At 51.2% G+C, this 16,507-nt stretch overlaps 1 protein-coding gene across 1 annotated transcript in view; it reads right to left on the reverse strand.

Annotated features, from left to right (window-relative positions):
- Window positions 1-13,397, reverse strand: part of LOC125644039 (coiled-coil domain-containing protein 33-like) — a 332,624-nt gene extending 319,227 nt beyond the window's left edge. The window contains exon 1 of the mRNA XM_075133319.1: window positions 13,153-13,397. Within this exon, the coding sequence (XP_074989420.1) occupies window positions 13,153-13,397 (245 nt within the window). The remainder of the gene's footprint in view (window positions 1-13,152) is intronic.
- Window positions 13,398-16,507: the final 3,110 nt, after the last annotated feature.

Raw genomic sequence — 16,507 nt, forward strand, 5'->3', positions numbered from 1 at the left:
CAAAGCCACTGTGTACAGAGCAGGCCTGGATTAAAGCTGGTGCCTCCATCCCTCAGCCCTGGCAGTGTCCCTCAGTCCTGACCTGCAGCCTCCCTGCTAAGCTGGTGCATCTGTCCTTCAGGCTTCACATGGGGCCTGTGCTCTCAAGGAATCCCTGCACATTTTGTACCCTTCTCACCAACTGGCCCTATGGAAACATGTAAGGGATTTGCCCTTAGGTTTGCTGCCTGGCCTTTTTGGTGGATCCAAGCCACCCTGACCCCTTCCTGATGCAGATGTATCAAGTACTTTTGGAGGAGACACGTGAGGCCACAGAGAATCATAGAATATCAGGGTTGGACGGGACCTCAGGAGGTCATCTAGTCCAACCCCCTGCTCAAAGCAGGACCTAATCCCCAACTAAATCATCCCAGTCAGGGCTTTGTCAAGCCTGACCTTAAAAACCTTTAAGAAAGGAGATTCCACCACCTCCCTAAGTAACCCATTCCAGTGCTTCACCACCTACCTAGTGAAATAGTTTTTCCTAATATCCAACCTAAACTTCCCCCTCTGCAACTTGGGACCATTACTCCTTGTTCTGTCATCTGCTACCACTGAGAACAGTCTAGATCCATCCTCTTTGGAACCCCCTTTCAGGTAGTTGAAAGCAGCTACCAAATCCCCCCTCATTCTTCTCTTCTGCAGACTAAAGAATCCCAGTTCCCTCAGCCTCTCTCCATAAGTCATGTGTTCCAGCTCCCTAATCATTTTTGACAGGTTTCAGAGGAACAGCCGTGTTAGTCTGTATTCGCAAAAAGAAAAGGAGTACTTGTGGCACCTTAGAGACTAACCAATTTATTTGAGCATGAGCTTTCGTGAGCTACAGCTCACTTCATCATGCTCAAATAAATTGGTTAGTCTCTAAGGTGCCACAAGTACTCCTTTTCTTTTTGCTAATCATTTTTGTTGCCCTCTGCTGGACTCTTTCCAATTCTTCCACATCCTTCTTGTTGTGTGGAGCCCAAAACTGGACACAGTACTCCAAATGAGGCTCACCAATGCCGAATAGAGGGGAATGATCACGTCCCTCGATCTGCTGGCAATGCCCCTACATATACAGCCCAAAATGCCATTGGCCTTCTCGGCAACAAGGGCACACTATTGACTCATATCCAGCTTCTCATCCACCGTAATCCCTAGGTCCTTTTCTGCAGAACTGCTGTCTAGCCACTTGGTCCCTAGTCTATAGCAGTGCATGGGATTCTTCCTTCCTAAGTGCAGGGCTCTGCACTTGTCCTTGTTGTAGGACCGGCTCTAGGCACCAGCAAAGCAAGAATGTGCTTGGGGCGGCACATTTCCAGGGGCGGCATTCTGGCCATCCTTTGGGGGGGGGCAATTGCGCTCTTAGCACTTAAACGGGGCGAGGGCGCCACGCCCCCAGGCCCAGCGGGAAGGGGAAGCCCCAGCCCCAGGATGCTGAGCTGCCAGGGCCCAGCTGCTACCTGGGGAGGAGAGGGCGAGTCCTGCCAGGGATCCAGGGCTGCACTGTCTCATCTACACACTGGCAGCTGTGCTGCCTTGTGCTACCCCTTATATTGGGGCTTCTCTGTGCGGCTGGGCGGGGGAGGAGGTAAAGCCCCTGCAGGTGCTGGGAGAAGGTGACATCACTCCCTCCACTTCCAGTGCCGCCTGCTAGCCCCAGCCCCCCCTGAGCTTGGGGCAGCAAAAAACCTAGAGACAGCCCTGCCTTGTTGAACCTCATCAGATTTCTTTTGGCCCAATCCTCTAATTTGTCTAGGTCACTCTGTATCCTATCCCTACCCTCCAGCGTATCTACCACTCCTCCGAGTTTAGCATCATCTACAAACTTGCTGAAGGTGTAATCCACGCCATCCTCCAGATCATTAATAAAGATATTGAACAAAACCAGCCCCAAGACCGACCCTTGGGGCACTCCGTTTGATACCGGCTGCCAACTAGACATGGAGCCATTGATCACTACCTATTAAGCCGGATGATCTAGCCAGTTTTCTATCCACCTTATAGTCCATTCATCCAGCCCATACTTCTTTAACTTGCTGGCAAGAATACTGTGGGAGACCATATCAAAAGCTTTGCTAAAGTCAAGGAATAACATGTCCACTGCTTTCCACTCATCCACAGAGCCAATTATCTCATCATAGAAGGCAATTAGGTTAGTCAGACATGACTTGCCCTTGGTGAATCCATGCTGACTGTTCCTGATCACTTTCCTCTCCTCTAAGTGCTTCAGAATTGATTCCTTGAGGACCTGCGCCAAGATTTTTTAAAGATGGGCACTACATTAGCCTTTTTCCAGTCATCCGGCACCTCGCCTGATCGCCACGAATTTTCAAAGATAATGGCCAATGGCTCTGCAATCACATCTGCCAACTCCTTTAGCACCTTCGGATGCAGTGCATCTGGCCCCATCTGCAGTGGAACTGTGCTCATCCAGCTTTTCTAAATAGACCTGAACCACTTCTTTCTCCGCAGAGGGCTGGTCACCTCCTCCCCATTCTGTGCTGCCCAGTGCAGTAGTCTGGGAGCTGACCTTCTTTGTGAAGACAGAGGCGAAAAAAGCATTGAGTACACATGCTCTATTTGATCTGCAGGCAGAGCTGCCACTGATAACAGAAGCTGTCCACACAGAACAAGGACCAGAAATGGCACTTAGCGATTGGGAAATCCAGAGACTATTTGCACTGGCAAGAAGCAAACATGCTGGGGGGCTGGCTCCGGGAAAACTTTCCTCTGCTTGAACATCATGGCCAGCCTGCTGTTCCAGTCCCTGGTCCACTCCTGAATGCACAGGCTGTAACCATACAGGACATCAACAAGCACTGAATTGCCTTCCCCTGCACAACAGAGCCAATGTCCGTCCTATCTGACCCACAGCATCCTCTTCTATTTGCAAGGCTGTGCTGAGATGATGGTGCCAACTGCAGGGCGTGAACCCACACTATAAGTGGCAATTCTGTGCTGTGGATGGCTGACTGTATGACAGAAGCTATCACACATTTAGCCCATCCAGAAAATTACACTCCTGATTTTGGTCCAGAGAGGCCAGCCAAAAATATGTGCTTTCTTGAGCCCTGTAGTGGGGCAGCTGTCCCACTCCGATAGGCAGGGGTTAAAAGCAGCCAAGCTAGGCTGATTGGGGAAGCAGCCACAGCTGTGGCCAGCTCAATCAGGGCCCAGCTGGCCCTGACAAGAGGGCTGGGGGCCAGGAGCTGAAAGAGTCTCTCTCTAGCCTTAGAGAGAGAAGGACCTAGCTGCCTGGGAGAAAAGGGTACCTGAAGCAGAGCAGGGCTGGGGAAAGGCAAAGGAGATGAGGAGCTCCAGCCTGGCAACTCCCCAGGCTGCAGGCCTTGTTAAAGGCCCAAGACACGTACTGGGGCTAAAGAGGTGTAGCCTGGAGATAGGCAGCTGGTCCAACCCCCTTGCCAGTGATTAGTGGCCATTACAGACTGCAGCCTGCCCCAGAGAATGGGGGTTAGATGATGACTGGCAGTAGCCACTGAGGCAAGGTGAGCACAGTGAGAGGAGGTTCCCCTGGGAGGGGAGTCCCAGAGTGTGGGGGTACTGCTGTGGCAGAACCTGAGGTAAAGGGGCACCAGGGTCCAGGAGGGACATGGGGCCTGAGGCAGAAGAGCCACCAGCCAGCAGAGGGCGTTCCAAGGCTGGAAAAGAGCTAATTCCCAGACAACCAGCAGGAGGCGCTGCGCCCGAGAGTCTATGCTTTGCTACAAGCCCCTTTTGATCGTCCAATAACAAAGTATCACAGGCCCAGCTGCATTTCTAACTGTTCAGTTAGATCAAATGTACCTTCCACCCAGCGCCAGTGGCCTGTGTATTGAAGAGTGCACTCTTGCAGAATTTTTCCTGCACCTTTCACCAGCACCAGGGGTTATGTCCTCTCACAACAGCCCCCCCGTTGTTCACTCTTGCCTGTCATTAACAACTCATTAGCACTTGCTGGCCAGCAGCCTCACCTGCTGAGATGAGTGGGCTGGTTACTTTTTGGCTGGATTTCCTTTGGCACCTGCCAGCGTGGTGTCCCAAGCACATGGCTGGGAAAGCACAGTTTCTCCAAGGCTGATTTCTGTCTGGCCTTACCCAGTCTGCTTCCCCCTCTCACTCCATTTCATGCAACACAAACTGCCTTTGGATTTCATTTTTATTCTCCTTCATATGAAGTATTCTCATGAACAATAATCAATTCCCTTCTGCCTGGGTTTCCTCACTATGGTTACTAAAAGGCACCTGATGTGTCCTGCATTGGTAATTCACAGCCTCTCGCACCAACATCCAGTGCCTTCTGCGCCCCCACCCCACTCCTGCCCTGTTACCATGGTGACGCAGTGATGGAACAGCCTCGAAATGTAAAGAGAGATGCAACAATCAGAAGCTCAGCTCCCCTCATGTTACCATTTAGGTTATTGATGTTTAAATCTCCCAGGATTATCTGGCTGTAATTGGTTTATGGAAATAGAGAAAGCTCCAGCAGTGGAGTTACTCAGGCGCTGGCGTTTTGGGGGTGGCAAGAGAGCTCCTGTCACTCTGTTCAAGTGCAGGCTGATTAAAACAATGGGTAGGCTGGGCTGGGCTGGGGGTGACTCCTCAGCCTGGATAGCGATCTTGGTTCTACTGGAGTAATCCAGAGTAACTCCACTGACCCTGTGTGGGTGCAAGCAGACATGCACAGCACAATCAGAGTGGCCCTGGACGCTGAGGGCACTATATCATGAGGGCAGGCAGGCACGGGCATGGTTCACGCAATCCTAGACAGGTGGGGCTGGAAGGGGCCTTGAGATGTCATCTAGTCCAGCCCCCTGGGGCCTGCGCTGAGGCAGCACCTTGGACCATCCCTGACAGGGGTTTGTTCAACCTGGGCTCAAAACCTCCAGTGGCGCAGAGTATACAACCTCCCTTGGAAGCCTATTGCAGAACTTAGCTACTCTTTAGTTAGAAAGGAAAGTGCTTTGCTAAAGTACTTGTCTTTATTGAATTTCATCTTGTTGACTTCAGACCAATTCTCCAATTTGTCAAAGTCCTTTTGAATTCTAATCCTGTCCTCCAAAGTGCTTGCACCCCCTCCCAGCTTGGGGTCAGCTGCACATGTTGTAAGCATCCTCTCCACTCTCTTATCCAAGCCATTACTGAACATATTGAATAGTTCCCAGCCCAGGACTAACCCCTGCAGGTGACCACTAGAGACGTCCGCCCAGTTTGACAGCAAACCATTGATAACTACTCTTTGAGTACTCTTTCAAACAGTTTTGCACTCACCTTATACTAATTTCTTCTAGAAAACATTTCCCTAGTTTGCTTGTGAGAATGTCATGTAGGATTGTGTCAAAAGCCTCACTAAAATCAAGATATTGGGTCTACTGCTCCCCGCCATCCACTAGGCCAGTAATCCTGTCAAACAACGATGCTGCCAATGTGCTCCTACTCTAAATTGGAGGGATAAGCTCTCGGGGCTGGAGGGGAGTTCTGTCTGCATGAGCCTCTCTGTTGAGGGTCCAATTAGTGTGATCTGGTTTTTATGTGGACTGAGATCCGTAGCTCATTTTACACACACGCTAAACCAGCTGTGAGCTGCCAGCCGTTACCCTGTCTGGGCAGCTGATCCTCTCAGGCCACTGATTCTCTAGGATGAAGTCCTGGGCCATGTGCTCTCCTGTCCCTTCCACCTTCTCCTGAGAGTGGGCTCTTCCAGGCTTCTGCCCCAGGAGGAAAGCCCCCTCCTGCCACCCACACTGTGAGTTGGGACTGGCTACTTCCTCAGTTTCATTTCCGCAGCCCCTCTGGCTTTGAGATGGACTTTCCTAGGCCAGCAGTGACCCCACATGACTAATTCTCTCTTGCCACCCATGCTAGAAAATGGACTTCTGCATTTCTCTTGGCCTGTGGCTACCATAGGCAGAGGTTCCACATATGCCATCCAGGAGCAGATGTTCTTCAGGGCTGGCTCCCCCACCCTCCATGCACTAGGAAAGGGCTCCAAGACTGGCATCATGGTTCAATGGCATTTCAGTGGCAACATGACAACATCAAAGTCATCGTGCTACAAGGCAGACTGGGCACAGGTTTGCCAAACCATGTAGCTGGAGGCCTTATCAGAACCAGTTTGGTTTCTCCCACCCACGCCATGTTCCTCTCCAAGGGCCTGATTCAAAGTCTACTGATATTATTGGAAAGACTCTCCTTGACTTTAAAGGGCTTTGGACCAGGCCCAGAATGCATCCGAATTTGTGAAAGGTTCCCCTTCCCTGATTCTGCAGGATGGAGTGTTTGTGTGTCGGGGGTGGGAATGAGGGCTCTGTTGGTTTTAATTGCACACATCCAGCTATGCAATGCTGGCTTGCTGCTCTCACTGTTTTAAATGTCACTTCTGCCTCCAGGCAAATCTGTTCCTGGGAAAGGCTATTCTTTAGCAGACATTTCCTGTGATTCTCCTTTGAATGTTTTCCAGCACGCTTCAAAGGGCAGTGTTATAATCACAGAAATAATGGGAGATGGATGCCGTACAGGAGACCTGGCCTCAGCCCCCAGGTCCTTTGCTCCTTGTGCTGGAGGAAGCATGCTTAGTTTTCAGAGGAGAGCCCTGACTTGCTCTGCTGCTGAGTCTCTTGCTGGCTGATTAACTCAATATGGGAGCCCAGTTGAGTCCTCACCCAAGGGACACTTCATTCCATAAGTCATTTGGCCCTGGGGTGCACTTAGTTTCTCAGCACAGCTGCAGGCCCCAGAATTAAATCCCCCCTTGAAATAAATGGAGCAGCACACCACTTTTTCTGTGCCTATATTTCAGTGGGGGGGCTGATGCATTCCTAGTGCTGAGTGCACAGCTGAATACAACTGGACTGCAGGGGCAGTACTCGGAGCACATCGTATAGTGCAAAGGGTATAGTCTAGTTCAGGGGTTATCAAACTTCATTGCACCACGACCCCCTTCTGACAACAAAGTTACTATATGACCACAGTGGGGCTGCAGCTCAAGCTCCACTGCCTTGGGTGGAGGGAGAGGGGGCTACAGCTGGAGCCCTGCTTCCCTGGCTCGGGGGGGAAAGGGAGCCACAGCCCGAGCCCTGCTGCCCCGGGTGGGGTGGAGCTTGGGTTTCAGCTTCAGCCCTGGGTCCCAGCAAGTCTAATGCTGGCTCTGGCAATCCCACTAAAATGGGGTCCTGACCCACTTTGGGGTCCCGAACCACAGTTTGAGAACCACTGGTCTAGTTCTTAGAACATAGGACAGGAGAGGACCTCCTGGATCATCAAGTCCTTTCTTATGATATATATGTCATCCCAGTAATAAACTTATCTAGATCAATTGTGAAACCAGTTAGGTCAGGGATGGGCAAACTACAGCCTGTGAGCCGTTTTAAGCTGGACTGCAAGCTCCTGCTGTGGAGCGGGGTCTGGGGCTTACCCAGCTCCAGTGCCCCGGTCAGGGGCCGCACCATTCGTCTTGGCCCTGCTCTGGCACTCCAGCGGGGGGTACAGGATCGGGTGCTCCACCACCCAGCTTGGCCCCACTGCAGGGCCACAGCCGGGGTGCAGGGTCAGGTGCCACACCATGCGGCTTGGCCTCCTGAAAACCGCGGCATGGCCCCGCTCTGGAGCCCCAGCCGGGGCGCAGGGTTGGGGGTTGCACAATGTGGCTTGGCCCTGCTCTGGCACTCCAGCTGGGGTGGGGGCCCCACCACGCGGCTCAGCCACCTCTGGTGCTCCAGCCAGTGCGCTGGGTCAGGGGCCGCACCATGCGGCTTGGCCCTGCTCCAGCGCTCCAGCCGGGGCACGGGGTCTGGGGCCCCACCACGCGGCTCGTCTCCGTTCCGGCGCTCCAGCCAGGGCACAAGGTCGGGGTCCACATGACGTGGCTCGGCCCCACTCCGATCCAGCCAGGGCACGGGAGAGGAGCTGCAACATATGGCTTGGCCCCGCTCCGACACTCCAGCCGAGTCACAGGGTCGGATGCCACACCATGCGGATCCTGGAAGCCGTGGCATGGCCCTGCTCTGGCGCTCCAGCTGGGGCGCTGGGTCGAGGGCCGCACTACGGGGCTTGACCGCACTCTGGCGCTCCAGCCGGGGTGCAGGATTGGGTGCCACACCACACAGCTTAGACCCGCTCCGGCGCTACAGCTGGGGCGCAGGGTTGGCGGCTGCAACATGCAGCTCGGACCTGCTCCGGGGCGCAGGGTTGGGGGTTGCACCATGCGGCTCCCGGAAGCCCCAGCATGGCCCCGCTCCAGTGCCTACTTGCTCCAATGGGAGCTGCAGGGGCGGTGCCTGCGGATAGTGCAGCGTACAGAGCCGCATGGCTGTGCCTCCGTGTAGGAGCCAGAGAAGGGCTATGCCACTGCTTCCGGGAGCTGCTTGAGGTAAGTGCCGCTCAGAGCCTGCACCCCTGAGCCTCTCCCCGCACCCCAACCATGTGCCCCAGCCCTGATCCCCCTCCTGCTGTTCAAACCCCTCAATCCTAGCCCAGAGCACCCTCCTGCACCCCAAACCTCTCATCCCCCAACCCCACCCCAGAGCCCGCACCCCCAGCCAGAACCTGCACCCCTTCCCTGCCCCAGCCCTGATCCCCCTCCTGCCCTCCGAACCCTTTGGTCACAGCCCAGAGCACCCTCCTACACCCCAAACTCCTCATCCCCAGCCCCACTCCAGAGCCTGCACCCCCAACCAGAGCCCTCACCCCCTCCTGCACCTCAACTCCAATTTTGTGAGCATTCATGGCCCCCCATACAATTTCTATTCCCAGATGTGGCCCTTAGGCCAAAAAGTTTGCCCACCCGTGAGTTAGGTTGTTTGCTCCCCACTGTTCCTAATGGGAGGCTGTTCTAGAACCTTTCTCCTCTGATAGTTAGAAACCTGCTTCTAATGTCCAGCCTGAATTTATTCATGGCCAGTTTATATTGTGCCAACATTGTCCCTTGGCTTCAATAGCTCTTCTCTCTCCCTGGTGTTTACCTCTTCCCCCCGACCCCCCCAACCAATGCAATGATATAGCGCAACCAGATCTGCTAACAGCCTTCATTTTGAAGTGGACTAAGAATCAGGACTCTGGGGTTCCATGCCCAGCTCCACAACTGACTTTCTGTGCAACTTTTGGCAAGTAACTTGTGCCTCAGTTTCCCCATCTTTACTAACCCCTGGTAAAATATAATCTCTGAAGGAAGGTGTTAGAGAAGACTGAGGTGGATATTGTTAATAATGATGGGTTCTTCAGATCAACATGGGTAAAACACACCAGTTGGCATCCATTGGCGAGACACAATTACTTCTTCCACTGGAAATCTAGAGGCTGTCGTTTACCACCAGGACAGTCCAAAACTCGCCCTGCCACTTCCTTGCAGGAAACATAAGCACTGGCAGAGATGCACCACAGGATAAAACAGAGAGTGGATTGATCCAGCTGGGGCTGGATTCTCCATCTCCTGGGCCTGACCAAAGTGCACAGACATCCTGCTGTTTCCTAGTTCAGTTCCCTGAACAGTGGGTCTGACACTACCTGTTGGTCCCAGCAGCCTGTTGTTACCTCAGGGCTGATCACTGAGAGCAAAGGGAAGCAGAAAAGCAGCAGTTCCAGCTCAGGGGGTGCAGAAGGAGCAGGAGCTCCCAACCCTCTGCTCTCTGGCCTCCTAGGCAAACAACTTCAATCCATCTAAAATGCTAATCATCCACCTTGCCCGCTGCTCTGGCCACATCTAGCCCTTAGCAATACCCCCACTCTTCAGTACTACACTTAACTCTCAGCCCTTCACTGCGGCCAAGCCCCTTGATCTACCACTCTTCATGGAGCTCACCCCCCATCTCCATGTATTCTCCCACGCTGCTCATGCAACCCAAGCCCTCTTCCTACACCACCCCCGGCTATCCCACCCCTCGCACAGCTCTGTCAATTCACCTCCATCCTAACCACTGCTATTCCAGTCCTCCCACTCACCTCCACGGGCTGGGCCAGGGCCCCTTCAGACCTGACATGCAGTACCCCTGCTATGCTAGGTCTGGCTCGCTCTCCCCTCTGCAAGGTTTGGTAGCATGGATAAATAAATATAGTTGTCCAATAAAAACTGCCCATTTCGTTTACATTTTTTATGTTCTTTTGTGTTGTTTATGGACCTCCAGAAATCAGTTTCTAAGATGTAAAACTGGGGCAACCGAATAGAGAATCAGGCATCTTCAACTGATTTTATTCGTTTTCAGGTAATGATTCCTCCACCTCTCTTCCTAAAGGAGCTAAAATTAACATGGCTTTTCTTGTTTACAGTCTCATTAGTGCACCAATGTCATTTGTGATGCCCACACCAGTCTGGGAATGGGGTTGCTAAGTAAAGATCTACTGCAATAACAGCACTGTGGAGCACAAAGAATTATTTGCATAGGTCCTACACAAACAGTGACTGTTTGCCCCTCTTTTTAGTGAAGAAGAGATGGATTATTATTTTTTTCTTTTAAAAGATGGTTAGCATTCAGACTTTACCTATCTAATTATAACAGCACAACTCAACAGTGTCCTTTCAGTTACTAAACAGCAAAGTGTTGCTGCTTAATTGAGTCCCCTGATGCATGTATCCTACATAAGGAACCAAATTCTGTGCGCCAAGGACATTGTTTTACTTCTTTATTCTGACATATTTAATAAACACAAAAAGCACCATCCACTGGACTTTGACATCATTCGAAACATTTTTACAGTACCAAAAATTCATTCAAAGAGCTGTAAAATCTAGAGTAGCCACCCTAACCAAACCTCACCTATCATCTGACCCAATTACAAACCCTTGTCCAATCCAGAGATCCCTCAGGCCACCCCCTCTACCATGAGGTTTGTTTGTCAAACAATATATTCCCTCCAAGCCAGTAAGAAATGAAGGCCATGTCTGCACTACAGAGCCAATGCCAGAATAGCCCCTAGTGTAGAGGCAGTGTATGCCAACAGAGGGAGTTTTGTTGCCAGCATTGGAATACCATACTTCCCTGAACTACGTTAGCTGCATGGACAAAAGCCCTCTTCTGTCAGCAGAACACCAGAATCACTCGCTGGGATGATTTAGTTGGGGTTGGTCCTGCTTTGAGCAGGGGGTTGGACTAGATGACCTCCTGAGGTCTCTTCCAACCCTAATCTTCTATGATTCTAACTCCACCTGTACTGGGGGGATTTGTCAGCATAGTTATGCAGCTGGAGTGTGTGTGTTTTTTCACACCCTGACTGACCTAGCTATGCCGGTATACTTTTCCAATGCAGACCAGCCTTAGGTTTTCAGCAGAACAGGCCCATTGCCTTGGATTCACCAAGGGCAAGTCATGCCTGACCAACCCGATTGCCTTCTATGATGAGATAACTGGCTCTGTGGATATGGGGCAAGTGGTGGATGTGATGTGGGGGGAGGGATAGCTCAGTGGTTTGAGCATTGGCCTGCTAAACCCAGGGTTGTGAGTTCAATCCTTGAGGGGGCCATTTAGGGATCTAGGGCAAAAATTGGGGATTGGTCCTGCTTTGAGCAGGGGGTTGGACTAGATGACCTCCTGAGGTCCCTTCCAACCCTGATGGTCTATGATTCTGATATATATCTTGACTTTAGCAAAGCTTTTGATACAGTCTCCCACAGTATTCTTGCCAGCAAGTTAAAGAAGTATAGATTGGATGAATGGACTATAAGGTGGATAGAAAGCTGGCTAGATCGTCGGGCTCAATGGGTAGTGATCAACGGCTCAATGTCTAGTTGGCAGCAGGTATCAAGCAGAGTGCCTCAGGGGTCAGTCCTCGGGCTGGTTTTGTTCAATATCTTTATTAATAATCTGGATAATTGCACCCTCAGCAAGTTCGCAGATGATGCTAAGCTAAGGGGAGAGGTAGATATGATGGAGGGTAGAGGTAGGATCCAGAGTGACCTAGACAAATTGGAGGATTGCGCCAAAAGACATCTGATGAGGTTCAACCAGGACAAGTGCAGAGTTCTGCATTTAGGAAGGAAGAATCCCATGCACCGCTACAGGCTGGGGACTGACTGGCTAAGCAGCAGAGGATGGAGCTAGACTTATTTAGTCTGCAAAAGAGAAGAGTGAAGGGGATTTGATAGCAGCCTTCAACTACCTGAAGTGGGGTTCTAAACAGGATGGAGCTAGACTGTTCTCAGGGTGGCAGATGACAGAACAAGAAGCAATGGTCTCAAGTTGCAGTGGGGGAGGTCTAGGTTGGATATTAGGAAACACTATTTCACTAGGAGGGTGGTGAAGCACTGGAATAGGTTACCTAGGGAGGTGGTGGAAACTTCATCCTTAGAGGTTTTTAAGGCCTGGCTTGACAAAGCCTTGGCTGGGATAATTTAGTTGGTGTTGGTCCTGCTTTGAGCAGGAGATTGGACTAGATGACCTCCTGAGGTCTCTTCCAATGCTAATATTCTATGATTCGGTGAGATGCCCCAATCACGATAAAGGCATAATCTGTATTTCCTCAACCTCCCACACCATCCCAATCCCCAGTTGCAAAGTCTGGCCAGCTGAGCCAAACTGCATCTGGGACTGCCCCCTGGGTATCATGGCAGCCCTGAACACCTGAGTGTGTATCAGCAAAGCAGCTCCTGAGCCACCCAGTGGACACCAGTCCTACATACATGAATTGCTCTGAAATGAAGAAGGCAACCTTCAAAATGTCCCGGGTACTGATCATTTGCTACTTCCCAGCTGGCAGGGGATTAGTTCATTTCAACCACTCTGATACATTGCTGCTGTAGATATTCTCCTCCTAGCACTTCCAGAGCATAAATCACTGGGGTGACAGACACATTTTGAACAAAAGGAAATTAGAAATAGATATTCCACCCTGAGAGCTGCATGCATCATTTTTTCTGACAACTCAGGTAAACCCTCTGTGTACCTTACACTCCTCTCCCACAAGATTCTCAGTGTCCCTGATTTACCATGCTGTGCCTTCAGCTCAGAGATGCATCCTCCTGTGACACCTTGCAAGTGCCAGCCTATTCAGTGAAGATTAAGACCAAACAGATCAGCAGAGACCAGCCTTATGGCCAGCACTGCAGTCTCAACTCCTTGCCTGTTCCATTTGCTTTAAGAGCAGATCTTATAACCAAAGCTGAGAAGCAGCATCTCAAGCCCAGAAGTAAAATTCCCAGGTACTCACACAGTGACATAGGGCCATGGCACATTCCCCTTCCGGGTGGCTGGCAGGTTGGTGGCACTGTGCAGAGTGACAGAGATGGATTCCTTCCCAGAGTGTGCCAGGTGCCAATGATTGGTTTCTGAAGTTCGCATGGGCTCATCCATTCCAGAGGGTGCCTCTAATACCTGCCAGGTGCAAGCAGAAAAAACTTCAGCATTTGTTCTTCCCTGATGCAAATTCACCTTCCACCTCCTGCTGACCCACATCTCCAGCTCTGTTCTAAAGGCTCAGGTGTGTGCCCTCAATAAATGAGCTGAGCTTGCATATTTCACAGACTGCTTGGAGAGATGAGTCTTTCCCATGGATTCCAACTTGTTTAGTGCTCGTGCCAACAAGCTCAGTCCCAGAGCAAGAGTAAATTCAGAGATGTCTCCTCTCCTCTCCCTTTCCACATGTAACTCCCATGGGAGCTAGCAGGAGTCATACATGCAAAGGAAGAGGAGTTCACAACCCAGGAGAAGGAGCTGAGTTGTGGGCCCAGAGCTTCCCCAACAATGCCCTGCCATCATGCCTCAGGCTAGGCCAGGCCAGGCCGGACAGCCCGTCATGGCAGCAGGAATCAAAGTTTGCATGGACCAGTAAGTACTTATGTAAGGGGACGGCTGCCCACTGTCAGGGTTCCTTCCCCACTCTGAACTCTAGGGTACAGATGTGGGGACTCACATGAAAGACCCTCTAAGCTTATTCTTACCAGCTTAGGTTAAAAACTTCCCCAAGGTACAAACTTTGCCTTGTCCTTGAACAGTATGCTGCCACCACCAAGCGTTTTAAACAAAGAACAGGGAAAGAGACCACTTGGAGACATCTTCCCCCAAAATATCTCCCCAAGCCCTACACACACCCTTTCCTGGGGAAGCTTGAGAATAATATCCTAACCAATGTGTTACAAAATCATCAAAGACCCAAACCCCTGGATCTTGGAACAATGGAAAAATCAGTCAGGTTCTTAAAAGAAGGATTTTATTTAAGAAAGAAAGAAAGAAAGAGAAATCGTCTCTGTAAAATCAGTATTGAAAATACTTTACAAGGTATTCAGATTCAAAACACAGAGGGTCCCCCTCTGGACAAAACCTTAAAGTTACACAAAACAGGAATAAACCTCCCTCTTAACACAGGGAAAATTCACATAAAACAAAAGATAAACTAATCCGCCTTGCCTGGCTTACCTATACTGGTTGCAATATTGGAGACTTGGATTAGGATGGGTTGGATGGATTTCTGTCTGGCCTCTCTCAGTCCCAAGAAAGAACAACCACGTAAACAAAGAGCACAAACAAAAACCTTCCCCCCACCAAGATTTGAAAGTATCTTGTCCTCTTATTGGTCCTTTGGGTCAGGTGCCAGCCAGGTTAGCTAAGCTTCTTCACCCTTTACAGGTAACAGGATGTTGCCTCTGGCCAGGAGGGATTTTATAGCACTGTATACATAAAGGTGGTTACCCTTCCCTTTGCATTTATGACACCCACTTACTAACATTCAGTGGGGGTGTTTTAGTTGCTAGCTCCCAGTACTAAAAGGGGGAAGGGTCAATGGGAAATCAGGACCCTGAGACTGACAGTCCCCAGGAACAATGAGGAGAGGCCAATACTCCAGGTCAGCCTGAATGACAGGACAGGCAAGCTAATCAGGGAGTCAGGAGGCCAGGGAGGTCCCGTCCTCCGTGTGAGCTGGAATTGCCTGGGTCAGACAGAGTGGGGCCGAGTTAGGGAGAAAACAGGGGCCCAAGCTGAGCTGGGGAGCAGAGCTGTGCCAGATGCAGAGGGACCAGAAAAGCAGCCCAGAGAGAGCAGACCCTGTCCTGGGAGCCTCAAAGCCTGCAGCCTCAAAGCCAGAGGCACAGCCCAGAGAGAGCAGACTTGCCCTGGGAGGAGAGCTGCAGCAACCAGAGCCAGAGGGTCCAGAAAAGCAGCCCACGAAGCAGGTCAGTACTGGGAGCAGAGTCACAGAAGCAGCCTGCAGAGCAGATCTGTCCTGGGAGGAGAGCTGCAGCAACCAGAGCCAGAGGGGCCAGAGAAGCAGCCCAGGGAGCCGGAGGCAGAGCAGCAGGCGGGGGCAATGCTGGGAAGAAGGGACCTGCCACCTAGAGCCTGAAAGCATGTGGCCACCACCAGAGCGAGTGTCCAACCCACAGCATCCCTGCAGCACAGCCAGGGCCTGAGAAGAAGGCCTGGGACTTAAAAGGAATAGACTGTGAACTGCCCGGACATTCCAGAGACACTGTTTGTGATGTTCCCTGCCACAGAGCAGGGTGATGTGTTTCTTTTAACCTTTCCCATTTTCCTTATTCTTTTTAAAATTAATTGTTGATTAAATAACTTGCATTTACTTTAAATTGTATGTAATGATCAGTGGGTCAGAGAAGTGCCCAGTGCAGAGAGAGTATCCTGGAGTGGGGACACCCTAGCCCCTGTCCTAGGTGACCACAGCAGGGTTGGGGGTTGAGACCCCCAGGAATCCTGGGCCCAGCTTTGTTGGGGTTACGAGGAAGGGGAGTCATCAAGGGCAGGGAGGCCACTGGGTAAAGGAAGTGGGAGCGAAGACTCAGATCCTTTCGCTCGCCCACTTCACCGGGGTAGTGCAGAGGCCAGGAAAGTTCCCCACAATAGTGGGACTATTCCCCTGCTTACATAATTGGCGTCATGAACAGGATCCTATCCACAGGGTCCACCCCACTGGTCTACTGGTTGAGTTCTGGTAGCACAATCCAGACCTGGTCAAGAACCCTACCATGGCTGGAATTGAAGAACTACAGGCCCAGTTTGCTGAACTTCAGCACAGATTGTCAGATCAAGCTGAGGCATTACAACAAGCTAGAACAGAACAAAGAGAAGCCTTATCACTGGCTAAGGCGGTAATAGACGAACAGGCAGCAGAAGCTAAGAAACACCCTACTATTTATGTCCCACAGGAGCAGACAGACGGTCACAGAGTTTGGTGGCTTCTTGACAATATCAGGAGACATTACGGTAGAAGAGTGGGTCAAGTCTGTGAAGGCAGCCCTACGTGTGCTAAGAGTACCTGAAGAAGATCGTGTGGACTTTGTAGAGGAGCACCTCAAGGGCCAGGCCAAGGCCACAGTAAAGTTCATGGCAGTGGCAGACAAAAAAGATGTGGAAAAGGTATTTGAACTCCTCCTAGAAGTGTATGGAGACAAGGTACCTATTGGAACCCAACTAAAGGAGTTCTTTGAGAGAAAGCAGGAGCCTGGTGAAACTGTCCAGGCATATGCGTATGACCTTCAGGAGACAATGAGCAAAGTGGAGCGGCGAGACTCTCAACAAGTTCCAGACCCAGATACGGGTCTGAAAGAGCAGTT

This window comes from Caretta caretta, chromosome 10 (assembly GCF_965140235.1).
Source record: "Caretta caretta isolate rCarCar2 chromosome 10, rCarCar1.hap1, whole genome shotgun sequence".
NCBI classification, from domain to species: Eukaryota; Metazoa; Chordata; order Testudines; family Cheloniidae; genus Caretta; species Caretta caretta.